Source organism: Nematocida ausubeli, assembly GCF_000738915.1.
Source record: "Nematocida ausubeli strain ERTm6 chromosome Unknown supercont2.1, whole genome shotgun sequence".
Taxonomy (NCBI): Eukaryota; Fungi; Microsporidia; genus Nematocida; species Nematocida ausubeli.
The window spans coordinates 624,019-643,174 of NW_026515634.1; the positions used below are offsets into that span (position 1 = coordinate 624,019).

The window sequence follows — 19,156 nt, forward strand, 5'->3', positions numbered from 1 at the left end:
GCTGAATCATTGTCAAAATGCCTTTTTGTATTGATTAGTGGCCTTCTGTGAATTTAATGGAAAACCACAGAGTCTTCATTTTATGCACAGAAATTATTAAAAGCTGAAGAGTATTATAAAATTTAAACAAAATCGCATAAATACAGCCAGAATTTAATCGATTTAATTTTAGAATATACATCTAGTAATAAATAAATTGTTCAAATACACCTTGTAAATACATATGGTCTATTAAGATTATTGTAAATTGCAGTGTTCTATGGCCTACGCATGGCGAGTAGACAACAGTAATCAATGAGAAAGAGATTTGGTTAAGAAAACCTTATTAATCTTTAGTTTTTGTGGTTGTCTAGTTGGTCAATATATATATATATGTAGTGTTATTCAGCTGATCTAAACCAATAAGATAACTGTGCCAATTGACCCTTTCAAATTAAGCCCAATCACACATATCCTGTATACGATAATACAAAGAAACCAATAATAGAAAATACACTAGTCATTAGACTATGCATACAACACTAGAGAAGCCAAAATACTTCGTATATCTTCCACATGAAAATATTTTGATGTTTGCCATAGTTATAGTCTTTTCCATAAAGCATGTTCTCTTATATGCAGTGACGATAAAATATTTTATGGTAATTAGTCTACTTCCTAGGGAAGTCATTGAAAGAATCGCAGCAGGCGAGGTAGTGACATCTCCTACTGCACTGCTCAAAGAAGTACTGGAGAATAGCTTGGACAGCTCGGCAACGCACATCCGGGTTATTCTAACAGACAAGCTTCTAGACTGCATAGTTATAGAAGATAACGGAAGTGGAATAGCCAAAGAAGACCTGGCTCTTCTATGCACACGGCATGCAACAAGTAAGCTTTCACAGCACAGTGACCTGGAGAAAATAAATACACTTGGGTTTAGAGGAGAGGCACTTGCCTCCATCTCATTGCTGTCAAATGTATCTGTCAGAACCTCCACGCATGGTGCAACAGGATACGAAGCCATATACAGAAATGAAGAAGTTGTGCAGCAGAAAGAGATAGCATGCAACAAAGGAACAAGGCTAAAAATAAACAATCTATTCTACAATGCAGCAGAGAAGTACAAGCAATTTATAAATAGCAAGCCAGAGATTGCGAAAATAGTAAACCTTATTACAAAGTATGCAATTGCATACACAGAAGTATCCTTTGAAATAGTAAGGTCTGCAGAGATCAAGAGATACAACACAGGGAACAGAACAAAGATAAGTTTGCTATCAGAGATATTTACACAGAAACTAGCAAATGAGCTGGTTTTCATCCCATTTACAATGCATCTCAGTGAAAGGCCAGAAAGCATTCAGTGCACACTGCATGTATCGCACTCAAATCTCTCACTGTCTTCTCCTGTCTTCATTATGTTCATTAATAGAAGGCTGGTGGAAATACAGAAAATAAAGAAAAGAATCTACGCCATATACAAAGAGATCCTTGTTAAAGGGCACCCATTCATTCTGCTAGAGATAGAGCTGCCGCAAGACATGATAGATGTAAATGTGCACCCATCAAAGGTTGAAGTGTACCTGAGAAAGGAAGAAGAAATTATAGAAGAACTTGAGAAAAGAATAAGAGAGGCACTGCAGACAAAAAAGATGACAGGAGCAACAAAAATCTCCTATTCTCAGATGAGCCCACGGGAAAAAGAAGTAAAGGCCCCACTTCAGACGAAATACACTAAAGACAAAGAAATTGCTATTGCACCCAGCACACCCAGTACTCCAAGCAGCATAAGACACCTGGAAATGCCAGGTTCTCAGACACCCTCCAGAAATACCACCCCAGTTGCAAAAAGAGTTAGAAGGGACAGCAAAATAAATCCACTCACTCTATTCCTTACACCCGACAGAAGTGCACAGAAACCAGAAATCACAACTGCAGCTGTTGCCAGACAAAGTATGCCAATCTTCCCTAGCATAATGAGTACTAGCAGTGCACATAGAAATGTCAATATGCCAAATATGGAAGATATATCTATTAATCATGGATCACCATCTTCACTATCTGATAGTGAAATTGCCATCTTAAAGGATTCCATTCTTATAGGCATGATATCCCAGCAGTGGGCAGCCATTCAGTACTGCACAGACATATATCTACTAAATATAAAATATCTAAAGAGTGCACATACTAGTTCACCCTCACAGCAATCCATTAGAGGCATTGCAAAAATATTCAGAGAAATTGAACAAATACAAAGAGATATTTCTCTTAGTGAGACAGAAGCAAAGAGAAGTGCAACAGATCTACTAGGTGAAAATATAATACAGCCTGCCTCAGAGGCAGAAATTGAGGCTTCATCTCCATTTACTCAGAATAGATCCACTCCAAGTTCTGTGAGTAGAAGTGGATTAATTCGATTAACTACTATGAGTGAGCTGTACCAATTATTTGGCAGATGAGTGCACGAACTGAAGCAACGCGAAATTAACCAATTAGAAAAATTTGTGTATTTATTTCTGAAGTCACTTGGTTTTAATATGAAGAAAGTATACACACATGGAAAGCAATTGAGAGAGAATTATGGCACTGAATACAGAAGGAGTATTGAAAATAAAGAGGAGTTCTTTGGGGAGCAAGCAAGGATTCTTCTAAACTTTTCAAAAGACTTCTCCAAGACATATACAGTGGACAGTGCCTCCTCTCGTATTAAGTGGTTTGAGGATGGTGAAATAAATGCGTGCTACAATGCAGTGGACAGGCACGCCATCAGCACACCAAACAAAACAGCAATTGTATACGAAGATGACTCTGAGCGAGTGACTGAGATGTCATATCAGGAACTCTTGCAGGAGGTGCTGATTTTCAGCAAATATCTCCAGTCCAAAGACGTGAAGAAAGGAGATACAGTGTGCATCTACATGCCCATGGAGCCAAAGGCACTTATTGCATCGCTGGCTTGTGCGCGTCTAGGTGTCTCGCACACTGTGGTCTTTGGAGGGTTCAGTGCAGAGAGTCTTGCACTCCGAATGGAAGACTCAGATGCAGTCTGGCTCATCACGTCTGATCACACCTTCAGAGGAGGAAAGAGAATTGATTACCTCGGAAATGTAGCCAGTGCACTGGAGATACTTCAGTCTGGGGAGTCTTCATCTTGTCTAAGAGGCATGCTCATCTGCAACAAAGAGAGCATTCCCAGCGAGGTGCTTTCAAAGACAAAGGGCCATTTAGAAATAATTGATTTATTGTCTGATCTTCCAAAGGAGACTCTGTCAATTGAAGATGTCCCTTGCGTCTCAGTTCCATCCGAGCACACGCTGTTCCATCTTTATACAAGCGGTAGCACAGGGCGGCCAAAGGGACTGTCTCACAGCACAGCAGGGTACCTTCTGTATGCAGCCCTTACAACTTTAATTTGCTTCGACATAAAAGAGGACGACAGATTCTTCTGTACAGCAGAACTTGGGTGGATCACAGGACACTCGTATGTTATGTACGGGCCACTTACGCTTGGAATCACAACAGTTGTCTTTGGGGGCGTGCCCACATTCCCAGATCCACTGAGATTGTTCCGGTCAGTGGAGCGCATGCAGGCTACGCACCTGTACACTGCACCCACTGTGATTAGGCTCCTTCAAAAGTCACTGCCCACGTGCTTAGTGCGCCCATATGACATAAATGAGTCACAGGATAACTTAACACCTGCAGTCGACCATGTCCCAAATTCACCAATCAGCAGCCGATCAATATTCACGCACGGTGTAACAGACACATTCGACAGAAGTAGGTACTACAAGGAATATAATGCATCTGAGGTTGCACTGGACAAAATAGACCTGTCTTCACTGAGGGTGCTTGGATCTGTTGGGGAGCCAATTAACAAGGGAGCGTACGTTTGGTTTTCAATGTACTTTGGAAATGGAGTGCTCCCAGTGATTGACACATACTGGCAGACTGAGGCAGGGGGTGTTATGCTGTGCCCTCTCATCAGTGTCACAGAGTACAAACCAGAAAGTGCTTCATTCCCCTTCTTTGGCATGCAGCCTGTTGTTATGAAAAAGACCACAGAAGTAGAAGACCCATCAAGCCACAAAGTTGAAGAGGTTGTTGGGCAGACAGGAATCCTTCTTTTTAAGGACTTCTGGCCGGGTATTGCAAGAACCATTGTGAAGAATCATGAGAGATACTGTAGTGCATATCTTCAGTATCCTGGGTACTTCTACACCGGGGATGAGGTGCTGAAGGACGGAAATGGGTACTACTGGATCAGAGGCAGAATTGATGACGTGATCAACGTAGCAGGTCATAGACTCAGTACTGCTGAGATTGAGAGTGCTGTGTGCTCGGTTCAAGGTGTTGCAGAGGCAGCTGCACTTGGAGAAGAGGATGAAGTGACAGGGCAGGGTGTGACCATCTTCATAGTCAAATCCTCTGATGTACCAGAAGCAGAGCTATTTGCGCAGATAAAGGCAGTGCTAAGAAAAAGAATTGGGTCCGTTGTAAATCCAAAGAGACTCCTTTCTTGTCCAGAGCTCCCAAAGACCAGCACAGGAAAGATGATGCGCCGGGTACTAAGGAAGATCCTGGAGGGGCAGGAAGTTGGGGATGTCAGCACATGCATTAATCCAGACTCAATTACATTTGCAAAAGCCAGTATTGCTAAATAAATCATTTATGTTTCACTTATTCTTATGTTCTATAATGACTGAGTCTGGGATACTCCCTGGACTATGAGTATTTATAAGAAAGAATAAACTGCATATATTTCTGGCTTATGATGGGAAAGAGTGAAGTATAGTGGGCTGCAGGAAGGGATACTAGATATAGAATGGGCAATATACATAGAAATGCCATTTATATTTTCTAATGTGGAAATATATGCAGGATACATCTGCTTATACCACAGATACAAAAAGAGCATTCTATACTGGTCTTTTCTTGGTTAAATTTTACTTTTCTTTGAAAGCGAGTATGAAGTGCACTTGAAATAATATTATAGTATTTAATCTATTTGACAAGAATTTAGTACTCTTATCAGTTTGATTCCATATAAACATATAAATAGATATCCAATTGTCACGAGCAGAAGCATATTCATTCAAGAAAATATGGAGCATACAAATACTTTGTCATTTTATGCACACCTTCTGGATTTAATAAAGGCATGACGCCCCTCCGTCTCATCTTCTGCTCTAAGTTTGAGTAGACCTTGCCACAGTAACTCTTATATTTATTTCTTAGTTTTGAATTAAGCTAATTTCTCCTGTAGACTCAGAAAAGATTATTTCTAGGAGAATTCTTTCTTGTAAAAGTGCTTACTGCCTGGAGCATTTCAAATTATTTCCAAAATGCACTTTCTTTCAAATTGCATCTATCTGAGCATGTTATGCACGTGCTCAATGAATGTATACGTTTAGTGTGGCTTAGTGTGATAGAGAAAACAGAAATAATTTCGAGCAGACTCAAAACAGGCGCACAAAAGAGACACACATAAGGGGATTAAATTAAATTAGAGCACACTAGAAAGTGTGCATTTTCTATTTACTGTATTCTATAATACTGCATATTTTGGGTTTTATAATATGAATATATTACGTGCAGATGCCTTCAAGCCAGAAGCAAATATCACTACTATTATACACTAATAATATTATTAGTGCAGTTTATGCATTATATTTTGCAAGATAGACAATTTAGGAAGGATCTGTGCTTGCTTATGCTTGCATTGGTTTTTTATTTTTATTTCAATGGAAGCCCGTCTGAGTACGTATAAATCGGGCCATGGCCTAGAGGAATTATTCAGTAATAATTTGGAGCAATTCTGGCACACAGATGGTAATCTGCCACACTACATAGAACTAGACTTCAATGAAATAAAGAGATTAGTAAGCATACGGATGAACATAGGACATACGCAAGATAAGAGTTATATTCCAAAGGACATAGAAATACGGTACGGAAAAACAAGAGAAATGGCAGAGGGCACAAAAAATGTTGCAATTACAGACAAAATGCCGGTTGTAAATATCGCAATCGATGAATATTGCTGCTACGTCCAGATTATCATCACAAGCAACCACCAAGAAGGCAGGGACTCAAGAATTCGAGGTCTTTCGCTTGCCTTCCTTGACTGAATGTGCATGCAGGCCTAGCCAATACAGCAGTGATTTTCTTGCAGACTGAAGCACTTCACTGCTTGTAGCACTTAAAGTGCATGACCACAAGATAGAATAATTAGCAGAAGATGCAGCCCACACTTAGAATTCCTTCTTGCCTAAGAGCCTAATAGAAGAATATATTCAGTGTATTCCCATGTGCCAGTATATAATATACTTATGTACTACAGAAATAAATACAAAACTCACATTAATTTAAAGGAAACCAAGCCATGGTGGCTTGATTTATTCATTACGCCTTAAGTCCATAATATCTAGTTACCAATCTGCAAACGGAGAGTCAGCTGGCACGGTGTATGGCTGTTCGCACGGTATGGGGGAAATATGTTGCGGATGCTTTTCCTGGAATCTATTTAGAAAAAGCGGACCATGCACCTTCACAGAGCCATTTTCTGTCTTTCTGTATAAAGAGTCTCCTCCCAGGAAAAACCAGTTGGAGTAGTGCCGGATGAATCTCTTCTTTCTGGTGGACAGTGCGCACCAGCTTCCTTTTTTCCCTCTGTATTTCAGATATTTCTTCATTAAGCCAATATCTTCCTCAGTTATCTCCACTGCTTTCCACATAATGTAGATAAAAATAGAATATTTTCATTTTATTCAATACGGGAAAGATATGCCTGAGAAACCTTTATTTGCTGTACCAAGGTGTCAGGCAGGTTGTCCCGCATCTTTAAGCTTATTTTGCTTGCTACATTCCCAAAAAGAGAGACCTCCAGGCAGACCTTCTTGGAGCCTTTCATGGATACATTCATAATACCAGTTGTCATGCAGAAGAAAGAGCAAAAAAGAGTCGTAGGCATTTTGGGAAGGTAGATCAGCCTGCAGTTTGTTACAAACAGGGAACCATGGTTTGACTTGTGCCTATACGTATTGAACAGGCCGCCCTCCCCAACCACAATGGAATAGCCTACGTCTTCCGCTGCGTACAAGAGCACCTCATGGTCGTCAAGAGGAAGTGGCGTGCCTGCCTTGGTGAACAGGCAGGTGTTAAAGTTCCTGTAGGTATCCCGCAGCATAAAATATTTTCATGAAAACAGTCTCTTTTTATTATTTTTTTGCATAAATACGCACGCGAAAATATTTTTCAGTAAGGCAATATTTTACAGAATCATTTGTATAGTATGTATGCTAACTGAGTTACTACAAAACGGTGCTCACTCGATACTGGAATGACGAAGAACAACTTCAATTCTTTAATTTGAAGGCAAGAAATACTCTGAAGTATGCTCTAGTATGCTTCTGTTTCTTTTGATGAATTGAATATATCCTCCAGATTCTCTGTTGAGGTAGAATTGAAGTATTCTGACCAGTGTTTTATTTTAATATCTTTATGTGCAGCAGGGGGAGAAAAGGAGGAGAAGTAAGTGTGTAAGTGCTTTTTAATGTTTAATGCAGCTAGAGGACTTCCTTTGCTACTTCTTGAAGAAAAAAGAATATTTGCATTTTTATTGTATTTTAGCTATAGTAGGCTATGGCATAGAAGTGCTTCTTGGAATATTTGCATGGGTACTTTGCCTTGAGAGAATTTAAGGAAGAGCAGTAGGCTGTGAATCTATGAGTTTATGAAAGTGCTGTAAGATGGTTTTATATTTAAATAGAGAGGGCTTGTATGAGTGTAGAGGCTTTAGTAGCCTTGTAGGGCGTAGTATTCACTGCTCTTATTTTGGTGAAATTTAGGGCTAGTGCATCTTTATAAAAGAGTGCATACAAATTAAATGATGGTATTTTGGGTTATTCTGTTATTTAAGCATAGAGTGTTCTGTGTTTCTATTGTACTATAGGTGATTTCTTATTTTGTGGTTATTTAAATGTGCATGTGGTACTGAGTGGATGTTTCTCTGGGCATATAGCATAATGCAGAGAGTATTAGAAGATGCGTATATATTATGCTTACGTAAATATGTGCTCATATGCACATGGGATGGATATATTTGAAGGTTTAAATAGAATATGGTGTGCATAGTGGATAGTAGTTATATAAAGGAATATATGCTAGGAAGAGTGCTTAACTGCAGCCTCTGCTGTTAAAGAGATTCTTTAGCTAATAACCATGTATATAGAGTTCTTTTCGATTGAGAAAGTATGTTGAAGGAGAGAAATTGGTGTGCATGCCATATAAACATAATTGCCTCTGTTTTATTTAGTAATAGAGTCAATTGTGTCTTGGAGATAGTATACATTGATCTTTTCATTAGGAGATGTGAGTGTAAGAATGGTTTCCTCTGGGTTTGGGGAGGATGGAAAATCAAGAAATGTCCCAGGAGGTGTTTTAATTGCAAACAGCGATGACTCTGCTGAATCATCTAACTCTTTTAAGTCTGTATATGTTACATATGCTCGATTTATGTTCTCTTCGTGGTTTGCGAGGGCCTGCAGTTCTGTGTTTACTCTATTTAACTGGCTGTCGATATCCTTTTCTATTTTAAGAAGTTCCTTCACTTCTTCTGTTTCTCTTCCTGCAGTTAGGGATACTCCTCCGCAGTGAATGCATTTGTTACTTCCGTGGTCCTTTATGTACTGTATGTTGTTTTTCAGCTTTTTCTTGATGAACCCAACGCCCTCTAGGACATTTGTAATATCATACAGTCTTCGTTTGTGAGTCTCAAGTACTGATGCGGCATAGTTTAGATCTAATTCGTATTCTGGCGAGTCTTTAAGCAAGCGCAGAAACCTTTTGGAAAGCACTCCCAGAGAGCTGCCAGTTCTGCCTGCTGACGACGCCCTGGGCTCTGATGTGTCCAAGTCAGAGAAGAAAGAGAATAGACTACTTTCCTGAGGATTATGCATGGGAAATAAAAATGGATGGAATTTCTATTTTTTCATGGAGTATTTGCTGTGCGGAATCCCAACAGATATTGAAAATCTAGTAAAGTACGTCCAGCTTACTGAAGACGAGTGCAGAGTTGAAGAAGTATCTGAAGTGTCGTATTCCATAAGCAGGTACCAGATACTTATCAGCAAGCACAAAGAGATTGGCGCCGAGAAGGACCAGAAGGAGAGGCACACCATAAGCATCATATACCCTGCAGATAAAAGCAAGTCAAGAAAAGCGCTAAGCCGGAAGAAAACAACAACCGACTTCACAAGCAATGAAATTCATTTGCTCATGGAGGAGCTTGGCTGCAAAAATAAAGGAGCCAGAGCGTACACGAGAAGCACATATAAATACAAAGAGGCAGAAATAGTTGTAGTGAAAAAAGGAGAGGATGTATTAGTAGTGGTGAGGACAGAGAGCCCAGACAGCGAAACCATTCTTGAGGATATAAAGAACAGGCTAAGACTGTGGGTTAATCTAATAGTTCCTCCTGAGGACACGCACGACTGTCTACTGTAGAAGGAAGCATAATGTAATGGAAATAACTCTGCCTAGGCTGTAAATACACTGAATATACACTAGCGCACTAACATGCTCCATCATGTGAGGCCTATAGGCAGACCATCTTTTTCTTTCGCATTAAAGGGATTTTGCATACTACAAGCAATAACCTCCTCATGCCTGCATAAAAGGCCGTTAAAGCATGCTCTCTTTTATGTCTGATTGAAGAAGCCATGCTGTTTCTAGTATGGTCTGATGAAAAGCAGTTTTAACTAAGATGCTTGTTTTCTTTCAATGTAGGATAGAGCTGCCAAACAATCCAAAGGAGAGCACACCTTCAGCTCTTCGCATGCATAGGGCGGATTCTTCTGTTGTGTGCACTCTTTCTGTCTGTATAGAATAAATGTCTTTTGCTATGCATATACTATCCTAGTATGGAGATATTTGCTTATGGCAAACTTAATTTAGAAAATGCATGTTGCTTTGGAATATTCTGAGAATTAAATAAGCAATAATGCCAATAGGTATAAATTAGTAGTATTTTATATGTATTAGTATTCTATACAAGATGCATGCACGTGCACATCTGAAAAAAGGTGTGATAGGTCTTTGTTTATGTAGCTGTCTTCAGAGAAGTTAATGTCAATATTGGCGCTGCACTCAGTAATGTCCTCATCCAGTAGTATACAGCGAATTGTTTTCTTGGCTAAGTGATTATCCAATGTCTGTATATTCAGAAGAGCTCTTATTTCTGCAGAAAGCGTGCACGCTGCGCAATTGGACTGCGCAATGATTTCAGAAATACTCGTTCTTATTGCAGGAGGCAGGTGATAGAAGATGTTTCTAAGATAGTTATCAAATGACTGGATAGGCACCTGGTGTCTGCTTTCTATTTCTTTGATCATCCTGTAAAAGTCACTCTTTTTGGCTTCCAGAGCACTGAGATATTTTTTGTATGCAATAAGAAAGAATGTGGCCTCCTTGGATAGAAAAATATCTTCGTTTCCTAGGTAGAGCACATATTTTTCAAAAAGCCTGCAAAGTTCGCTCTTTGTCTGCTCGCTATCTTCTATAAAATACTCCTTGCTCTTTAAAAGAACAGATGCCAGGCGAATTGCATTCACAGAAACAACTGTCTCCAGATGGCACCTGACTTGGTCTCGCACACTCTTAAGCACAGTTGCACGGGCTACTATGTCAAGTGTGCCTGCTGATATTAATGTATCCATCTTAAGAATTGCATTTATGAGGCCGCACCACTCTTCTTCCTGGCTTTCTTCTATTATGCTCGTTCTAGCATGCGCTGAATACACCTCTAAAACATCCCCTATTTCGATCAGAGGCTGAACAACACTTGGAGATATCTTTATGCCCATTGCATGGATCAGCTTCATGGCACACTCTATTACTGTGCTGCTTCTCTCTTCGCATAAGAGGGAGAAGGCATCTTGCATTATCTCTTTGCAGGAGGCTTCTGACGCCTTTGCCTGGCCCGCCATTCTTCGGAAATACTCTTCGTACTCTAGATGGTCTCCCTGGAAGTCTTTTAAATCTATTAAGCGACGGGTGTGCATCATTTCTAAATTTTACTGTAATAGAAAATTAAAATAAAGAAAATTGTAAGCTATGTCTGTGCTCTCTAGTGGATTATGCCAGAGGCCTTAATGAGAAAAGTATTCACAGATAGATGCAGAATTGTCTTAGTTTATTTTTACAGCGTATGCACTTGATTTACATTGTATTTTCTAGAAAACAAAGGGGTATGTGCACACTTAACTACTGCGAAATTTAAATAACAGACACACCCTATTAATGCATGATTTTCAACAAACTCCTTTAAAATAAGCACACTAAAAGTTTTGAGGTCTTTTTCACCAGCCATTTCTGGTATGAGATAGTCTTATTGGATAAGTACATGTATTTAAGTAAAATCAAGTTTGGTAAGTTCTCAGGCCTTTGCCCTATAGTGAAGACGTATTCTATATCCAAAGCTGCGTAGTAAGCGACTTAGTATTAGATGTGTATCATCCTTAGTGGATTTCTAAGCTGCTTGCTTTCGTGTGTCTGTATATAATATTCGTATGTATTCGGTGGTTTGGGGAGTGGCGTGCATGATTCTTTATTTTATCTCTGCATGGGATAAGTGCCTTGAAGGGTCTTTCTATTTGCAATATAATTTTATTTTCCTGTGCTTTCGTCTTTTTTTGACTAAATCAAACCTTTCACTAAAGAATATATGTTTTGCAAAATGAAAGCCTTAAACTCAGCAAAAATAAATATAGCGTAGAATTTAAATAAAAAATACATAGGAGCATATATTAATAGTAAAAAGTAAAATACAATGAACACATTTATTTAGAGAAAACAACCCGAATATATGTAATCTAGACATAGTACCTAAAGGAATGCACTACGTATGACAATAGCAAGTATTAACTTTAGAAGACTTATTTTCTTAAAGGGGCTATTATTAGACTTTAGTCCATATACAGAAACTCAATAAATGGGGTGGTTTTTATAATAAAATTCCCACTTGTCAAACTCGAGGCTATGAGATTTCTGGTATAAAAGAAAATAACTCTAGAAAATCCATGGATAAAAAGAGCGCTATATAATCACATAAGAATATTAAGAGAGCAGCACTTTTCAGTCACTAAGAACAACCTAAGTACAGAGGGAGGCATCCAAAGTAATCCAAAAAACCATAAAAATATACGAATAAAACTCTCTTGACAACTACTCTATTTATTCTAAGCTACTGTCTTCTTGCTGGAACTTCGCCCTATTTGGGCATGTCACAAAGCAACACTAAATTTGGCTCATACGCAATTGTTGCTGGCCAAATTAGCACAATAACTGTATAAAAGGTTGGTGTATATAGTGCATGGATGTAAAAGAATCAAGTTTATGAACATATTAGCTAATGACATGTAGAGATCATGAAGAACAATTTTCTGATCGGTTTTTTCTTCAGGAGTTTTAAGTCTCCATACATATACTAAACTATATACTGCACATACTGTCTCTAAATTGGCGCACAAATGGAATGAATATGACAGGATCAATGAAAGTCCAATATTCAATCTATAAACAAATAAACTGGAATCATCCACAAGCCCAAAAAGCATACCTGCTGTTAGAAATCCAACGAAACAAATAATAAACCTGCCTCGATTGGGTTTTATAGTAGTAGTTCCATTACCAATTAAACTTTTATAAAAATCAAGTCCATATCGTGCTAGACAGGTAATAAATGAATAACCCAATACAACAAGCCAGCAGATGGCATAGAATACTAGAGATGTTGAACGTATATTATCTTTTTCGAAAAAACGGCTACTAATGAATGAAGATCCAAGTACAAAAGTAGATAGTAGAATTAAAAAACAGATGATATACTCCATAGCCCAAACAATGTACTCATGCCATTTAAGATACTTTTTCATGTTTTCATTATTATTTTCTACATTTGTATTAGATTCGTCCTCCACCAAACGAAGATAATCAGCAACTTCACCTGGATTACTTCCAATAATTTTACTACAAGTATATTTAGCTGCGCTAAGCATGCCATTTATTTCTCACTCTATATTTATAGACCACAGCTCATTCATTTATCAGTAATACGCATTCATTAACAAACAAAATATAGCTAGTAATAGTAATATGCATTCATTAACAAACAAAATATAGAGAGTAATAGTAATATGAGTATTTAATTTTAATTAAGCAAATGTAATTTCCCATTCTCTTAATATTTTTCTTATAAAAATCCTACTAGTTGAGAAAACTACCAATATGCATCTATCTTGTTGACTTAGAGAGGGGCTTCATGCTCCTCAAGGCAAAGACCAACGAGGTCTATTTGAGAATTATTGTATATAAAGGACAGCGAGTCTCTTTTGTTCAAAAGACAAAGCATTCATATGCTTAGTAGCCAATTCGGGTTATTTTTCAAAAAATATGCTAGTTTTAAATTTCTACTTTTAAAGAGCACTAGCGTATGGTAGTTACATAACTTGAATTATTTTCATTAAGACAGGCATATGTGTTGGTTTTCTCTGTGCTAGGAGAGTGAAATACTCTTTTCTGTTCAGCAATATAATTTTATACTGACAATTATCCCTTTTTATTTTAGCTATAGGCTAATGCACTACAAGAAAATTTACTTGTTTAAAACAGCAAACAAAGCAAATAGATACTGGCTATATTTTCTTAATTCACCAATAAGATTCTACTCTTAGGATACTACATTAGTTTGTAGCTGCCACTAGAAAAACTGTAAATAGACGACAAGAAATAATTATATCCAGTCTAGTACGACTAAGTCTAGTAGTTTAGAGAGAAAAACTCAGCTTTTTTTATTTTCGACAATTATTTTCAGACTGAAATTTTCTTTCCCTTTTAGAACACAAATAAACCAAATTCTATTGCATGCGAATAAATACTTATATAGCTAGAACAATGCAACAAAATTATCTAAAGGCGTAGCCCAAATATAAAACAAAAAGATTATTTATCTTGTTTTATTAGTGGGTAGGCAGCAGTAGGTAATTTTATTTCCTTTTATAACTGCCAAGGTATAAATTGAGAAAATTTTAATTCGCTCATGAGTTTAATTGATAAAAATGAGAGCAATATAATTGCAGGCCCATCTAATGGTTCTGGCATAGAAGCAAGAGTAGAAAATACACAGAGACCAACAGAGCAGCAAAGAGGTCTAAACAATGATCTTCCAACAACCTCAGCAGGTGCAAATCATTGGAATATGGAGGTTCCTAGCGAAACTGAAGGAATGCAAGCAGGCACAAAAGAAATAAATTTTAACAATGAGTCTGTGCTGACTAAAACCATGAATGTTTTAAAAGACAAAGCAGGTGAAGCATACAGCACATTAAATAAACTTGAGACAGTGTATGTGGATAAATTCGCTGAGAAAATGAGAGCAGTAGGTCTCCCAATTACTGAAGAGACACATGACTATACTGAGCTCAGGCCTATGGGAGGACCAGTTGTTGAAAAGAACTCGCAGGGAATAAATACTGTGGAAGGTACTATGTACACTGAAAGTAAGCCTGAAGGATTTGACTGGGAGAAGTTAAGAAGAGACCGTGAGAATGCTTTGAATCAGATATCTGATTTGATAGGAACAAAACACTTAACGGCTCATATGAAAACAATCCATACATCAATATTGTGCATACTTACCTCTCTTCTACTAGGAGTATCATTTTATTCTATGACTATGGGAATTAGGCTGATTAGCAGACATTTTAAACTTTCATTCTCAGGATCTATGCATTCAATGAGCTTGCTTATAGTGACTTTAGTCGGGATATTAACAGCCCTAAATTGTATAAGTGTTTTAGTGATAGCTGCTACTGATCTGTGGTGTAGAAAAACCAAACCAAATATGGCTGCTTCAATAGGAGTATTAGTATACGGTATGATAGCAGTTGTATGTGGAATATTCTATCCAGTTTCATTAAATCCATACAAGATAAGCGTAGACTTATATTGGATTGCAGCCTCTCTTCTTGCAACTGTTGCATTTACCATATATATAGTATTGTTTAGAAAAACAATCAATATTGGAATGCAAAATTGGGTGAAAACATCTATGTTTAAGCCTAGAATCGTAAGAATCATTTGTTTCGCCACATTGATGGTAGCTTTCGTTGCATTAGCATATTTTATTCAGAAAACAAACACAAATAATGTGACTGTTTGATTCAGTGGGTTCTAATAAAAATAAAGAAGTTCCATTATATGATTATTACTGAGAAGAATGGCATCCAACTAGCCAAATTTATATCTCATCTTTTACTTTCTATTTTATGCCCAGAATATATTTAAATTCTTTACTGTACACTGTAGCCTTTAGTACAAAGAAAACTTCAAGAAATATTTTACGGTGCCATGGGAGTAGAAAGAGTATGGACAGAAAGTAGTAGCCCAATAAGAATAACATTGTATTAAGTAAAGAACTTTTATTAATATGGAAAACCGTATACAAGGATACTCTGTATATTGAAATCCTTCTGGTCTAGGGATTTCTATACCATCCATATGAGATAGCCAAACTTGCTACTATAACAATTGGTAAAGCGCATTTAGCACAGAAAATCTTGTTTTTATATTTTTCGTTGGGATCTTTTAACTTTGCTATATGTACTAAACCATAAAGTGCTCCTATTACCTTTAAGCAATGAGAAAATAGAAGAAATCCACCATGAACAATGTAAATATATGAATGTCTTTATAACCACTAGATTTTCCATACAATTCAGCAAATACAATTGATAATAGTATTCCAATATGGAAAAACATTAGTTAGATGGTGCAATACAGTAGTGAGAATTAAATGAATAATGGTAAAAAGTCAGCCGTAAGGAAAAAGTCTACTCTAGTTAGACATAATTCCTCCAGCTATAGGACTAAATAGACTAAAAAAGAAATGTCCTCTATTTATAGACCACTAATATTTTCATGAGTGATATAAATTCGTTAATTAAACCGAATAAAATATGATCTAAGATATAAAGAAAATAATTCCGGAAAATATACGAATCAAAGAGTACGCATTCAAGTGATTTAGCTTTATAGTCTTATCTTAAAATAGTCTAACTAATTAATATTTTTATGCATATTACCATTTGTATTTGATTTCCCAATAAAATGCGTCTTCTTATATGCTAAGCAGAGTGTACAATAAGCTAAAGAACCAATTTCTTTTATTTCTAGGCTAGTAATAGTCAAAATAACTTGCAGCAAAAGCTTATTTATCTTAAAGTCCATAAATCATTTGGATATTCCCTATGGAACTCTCTTAATAAGTTCTGCATTGAAGTACGTATGTAGTTCACAAAGGTTTTTCCAAGGAATTTAGAGAATCGTATAAATGTGTCTACTTCGCTGTATATGTAGATTTGCGCGTTCAAAATAGCTTCTAAAAATCTAAGAGAAGGACTAATCTCATTGGAAGCCATAACTATCACAGCGTTATCTGTATTAACTGTGTCATTGGGTGTTTCTACCTGGGGATTAGACTGGACTGGTTCAATTGGGACTTTTTTCACAAGAACAATTTTCTTCTTATCCAATAGATTCTGCATGTCATCCTTTTTAATAATAACACGTTTATTATCTTTTCTATTTAAGATATTGAGTGGTTCAGATAATGTCGGTCCAATTGCATCGGATATTTCAGAGGCCATAGTTATAATCATAAATAACCCAATGGTCCCCAAAAAAGTTAGTCCTATTATTATAAAAGCACTGCCTCTTTGACTCACCATATTTTTATTTTTGAAAATTTTCTATCTAAAAATGCTAATGAAAGTCATTTTTTATCCAGATAAGCAATATAAAAGTGTCATATTACCAGTAATATTTTACTATTTTTGTAAAAACTGTGAGATTGAAAGAGCTTTAGAGTACGTTTGAACTCACATGCAATATGAAGTCTAGTGAGAGTACATATGTTTCGGGTTATATTGGGTTATAAAAAGACAGAAGTTATATAAACTGGCTTCTTCAAATTTATATTCTATAAATAACTCAGCATGAAAATCGTAAAAAAACTCCTTCTTGCTGTCTACTTAGTGTATCTAAGGAGGCTGTCTTTCAGACTAGACAGTAAAATTAAATAAAATGCTCAAATAGAGCAGCATTAAAACTTTATATTCTCTAAGTATAAGACATCTAGTAATTCAGTCAAAATTCTTCTTTACAATGTAGCTAAGCATTCGTGCAGTTTCTTCTTCTATTTTTGAAATGTATTTGCTGTCTACGAAGAGCGTATTGTCATCTATTTCCTGTATTATGAAGTTATGCTCTCGGTTCAGTCGAATGACTATTTGCTTGACTGAAGGGTCACATTCAATTAGCGTTCCTTTTATTGCCTTGACCATTTTCTGAAAATGAAAGATTTTAATTGGAGCACGTGTCTTAATAAAGGAAAGAGCACTCCAGTTATTCTAAAAAAAGAAGAAAGTGACTTTATTGTGAGGGAGGGAGTATCTGGCCGCCTGTTAAACATTGGAGATAATTCAATTGAACGCATTAAAGTACTGGACCAATTGCCTGGCATAACAGAAAGACTTCTCTCTAGTATGGATTTACTAAAGAGAAGAAAAGCATTTGTTCTTTGCAGAATCACAGAGATTGAAAGCAAAGAAGACAGAAGGGAAATTCACAAGATATATTGCATGCACCCATTCATACACACTAAGTCCCTTAGTACAACCGATGGATCAACTGATATTTTAGTGATATTTGACACCCACCATACAATGCACACATTCTCAGGGGCACTAACGAAAAAGGGAAAAACAACACACGATGCAGTAGAAGTACTAGCAAGATTATTAAAGATACCTAGCCATCAAATAAATTTCGCTGGGAATAAAGACAAAAAAGCCATTACAACGCAAAGAATCAGCATATCAGGAATATCCTATTTGGATATTCAGAGGGTAGTGAAGATGATTGCACAAGAAGACAGCAAACAAGACAATATAATTGATGGTAAACCAGAAGGAAATAATTTGGGAAACCAAAATGAAAGTACAGAACCAATCGAAGAGACAGAGGTGCAGGGTGCAGAACAAGAGAATATATCTGGTAAAAATAGCAAGTTATTCACAGGAGCAAATAGGGAAGTGAAGGAAACAGACTTAGAAGATGAAGGAAATATTAAAATCCTGAAGGCAACTGACATAATGGCAGAAATAGAAAGAGTTGCAAGAGAGTTTGAAGATATAAGGGCACCAGAACAAACAGATAGTGAATATCTTGAGAAAGCAAAGAACATGAAGGATGGAATAATTCTGACCGACATAGAAAGAGTCCAAGGAGGAATTCAGCTAGGAGACTTAGACAAAAATAGATTTTATCTGAGGCTAGAGGCAACACATGGCCTAGAGGGAATTGAAGAAAGAATTACCATGTTAAAAACAGAAGGATTCCCAAACTATTATGGAAACCAAAGATTTGGATACGGCATGAGTAACCCACTAGTAGGAGAGGCAATGATCCAAAGAGACTTCAAAAAGGCAGCAGACCTTATTCTAAAGAACCTGGAGTGCTTGGAGAACTCGCAAAGAGTGAAAAGTGCTTTAGAACACATAAATAAGCAAGAGTACTCTCAGGCAGCAGAAATTCTCCCAGGTAAATTTCAAACGGAAAAGATCATCCTTAGGTCGTTAGAGAGAAAGATTCCCCCAAAGATAATATTCTCCAGGATAAGAAGAGAAAACAGGATGATGTACTACCACAGTTACCAAAGTAAAATATTCAATGACACCCTTGAGCAGAGACTCATTCAAGGCGTAAGAACCCAGGAGTACACAACAGATGAAACCATTGGATCAATCACAGCAAAGAACGATATTCAGGATCTAGTGAAAGTATCTGAAAATCCCAGCATAAAGGATATTCTAATTCCACTGTACCCCACAGAGGAAATTGGTGAGAAGAAATCAGAGAGAGTGCCTGATTTAAAGGGTGGATTCAGAAAGGGAATTATTATCCCAGGGAATTTGTGCTATTCCATTGAAGGAAATATTCTAAGCCTTTCATTCGAACTTCCTCCTGGGACGTATGCCACGATGGTAGTGAAGGAATTGTCGTGCAATGAGGTTATAGAAGTAACTTGGTGAATGGGCACTAAGATGTGCTGTAG

The 19,156-nt window shown here is 37.1% G+C and overlaps 13 protein-coding genes across 13 annotated transcripts; 6 read left to right on the top strand and 7 right to left on the bottom strand.

Moving 5' to 3' along the window:
• Positions 1-509: 509 nt before the first annotated feature.
• NESG_00398 (uncharacterized protein) lies at positions 510-2,441 on the top strand (the record flags this gene model as incomplete). Its single annotated transcript, XM_053048050.1, has 1 exon — positions 510-2,441. The coding sequence occupies one exon, from the start codon at positions 510-512 to the stop codon at positions 2,439-2,441; it is 1,932 nt and encodes a 643-aa protein (XP_052905875.1).
• A 78-nt stretch (positions 2,442-2,519) lies between these two features.
• On the top strand, positions 2,520-4,646 carry NESG_00399 (uncharacterized protein; the record flags this gene model as incomplete). Its single annotated transcript, XM_053048051.1, has 1 exon — positions 2,520-4,646. The coding sequence occupies one exon, from the start codon at positions 2,520-2,522 to the stop codon at positions 4,644-4,646; it is 2,127 nt and encodes a 708-aa protein (XP_052905876.1).
• A 1,080-nt stretch (positions 4,647-5,726) lies between these two features.
• Positions 5,727-6,113, top strand: NESG_00400 (uncharacterized protein; the record flags this gene model as incomplete). Its single annotated transcript, XM_053048052.1, has 1 exon — positions 5,727-6,113. The coding sequence occupies one exon, from the start codon at positions 5,727-5,729 to the stop codon at positions 6,111-6,113; it is 387 nt and encodes a 128-aa protein (XP_052905877.1).
• A 300-nt stretch (positions 6,114-6,413) lies between these two features.
• NESG_00401 (uncharacterized protein) lies at positions 6,414-6,719 on the bottom strand (the record flags this gene model as incomplete). Its single annotated transcript, XM_053048053.1, has 1 exon — positions 6,414-6,719. The coding sequence occupies one exon, from the start codon at positions 6,717-6,719 to the stop codon at positions 6,414-6,416; it is 306 nt and encodes a 101-aa protein (XP_052905878.1).
• Positions 6,720-6,748: 29 nt separating this feature from the next.
• NESG_00402 (uncharacterized protein) lies at positions 6,749-7,171 on the bottom strand (the record flags this gene model as incomplete). Its single annotated transcript, XM_053048054.1, has 1 exon — positions 6,749-7,171. The coding sequence occupies one exon, from the start codon at positions 7,169-7,171 to the stop codon at positions 6,749-6,751; it is 423 nt and encodes a 140-aa protein (XP_052905879.1).
• A 1,120-nt stretch (positions 7,172-8,291) lies between these two features.
• NESG_00403 (uncharacterized protein) lies at positions 8,292-8,942 on the bottom strand (the record flags this gene model as incomplete). Its single annotated transcript, XM_053048055.1, has 1 exon — positions 8,292-8,942. One exon carries the CDS (start codon positions 8,940-8,942, stop codon positions 8,292-8,294), a length of 651 nt encoding a protein of 216 aa, XP_052905880.1.
• Positions 8,943-8,976: 34 nt separating this feature from the next.
• Positions 8,977-9,489, top strand: NESG_00404 (uncharacterized protein; the record flags this gene model as incomplete). Its single annotated transcript, XM_053048056.1, has 1 exon — positions 8,977-9,489. The coding sequence occupies one exon, from the start codon at positions 8,977-8,979 to the stop codon at positions 9,487-9,489; it is 513 nt and encodes a 170-aa protein (XP_052905881.1).
• A 533-nt stretch (positions 9,490-10,022) lies between these two features.
• Positions 10,023-11,048, bottom strand: NESG_00405 (uncharacterized protein; the record flags this gene model as incomplete). Its single annotated transcript, XM_053048057.1, has 1 exon — positions 10,023-11,048. One exon carries the CDS (start codon positions 11,046-11,048, stop codon positions 10,023-10,025), a length of 1,026 nt encoding a protein of 341 aa, XP_052905882.1.
• A 1,242-nt stretch (positions 11,049-12,290) lies between these two features.
• Positions 12,291-13,040, bottom strand: NESG_00406 (uncharacterized protein; the record flags this gene model as incomplete). The annotated part of the gene is made up of 1 exon (XM_053048058.1): positions 12,291-13,040. One exon carries the CDS (start codon positions 13,038-13,040, stop codon positions 12,291-12,293), a length of 750 nt encoding a protein of 249 aa, XP_052905883.1.
• A 1,040-nt stretch (positions 13,041-14,080) lies between these two features.
• Positions 14,081-15,202, top strand: NESG_00407 (uncharacterized protein; the record flags this gene model as incomplete). Its single annotated transcript, XM_053048059.1, has 1 exon — positions 14,081-15,202. One exon carries the CDS (start codon positions 14,081-14,083, stop codon positions 15,200-15,202), a length of 1,122 nt encoding a protein of 373 aa, XP_052905884.1.
• A 1,051-nt stretch (positions 15,203-16,253) lies between these two features.
• NESG_00408 (uncharacterized protein) lies at positions 16,254-16,769 on the bottom strand (the record flags this gene model as incomplete). Its single annotated transcript, XM_053048060.1, has 1 exon — positions 16,254-16,769. The coding sequence occupies one exon, from the start codon at positions 16,767-16,769 to the stop codon at positions 16,254-16,256; it is 516 nt and encodes a 171-aa protein (XP_052905885.1).
• Positions 16,770-17,183: 414 nt separating this feature from the next.
• On the bottom strand, positions 17,184-17,384 carry NESG_00409 (uncharacterized protein; the record flags this gene model as incomplete). The annotated part of the gene is made up of 1 exon (XM_053048061.1): positions 17,184-17,384. The coding sequence occupies one exon, from the start codon at positions 17,382-17,384 to the stop codon at positions 17,184-17,186; it is 201 nt and encodes a 66-aa protein (XP_052905886.1).
• Positions 17,385-17,393: 9 nt separating this feature from the next.
• Positions 17,394-19,133, top strand: NESG_00410 (uncharacterized protein; the record flags this gene model as incomplete). The annotated part of the gene is made up of 1 exon (XM_053048062.1): positions 17,394-19,133. The coding sequence occupies one exon, from the start codon at positions 17,394-17,396 to the stop codon at positions 19,131-19,133; it is 1,740 nt and encodes a 579-aa protein (XP_052905887.1).
• Positions 19,134-19,156: the final 23 nt, after the last annotated feature.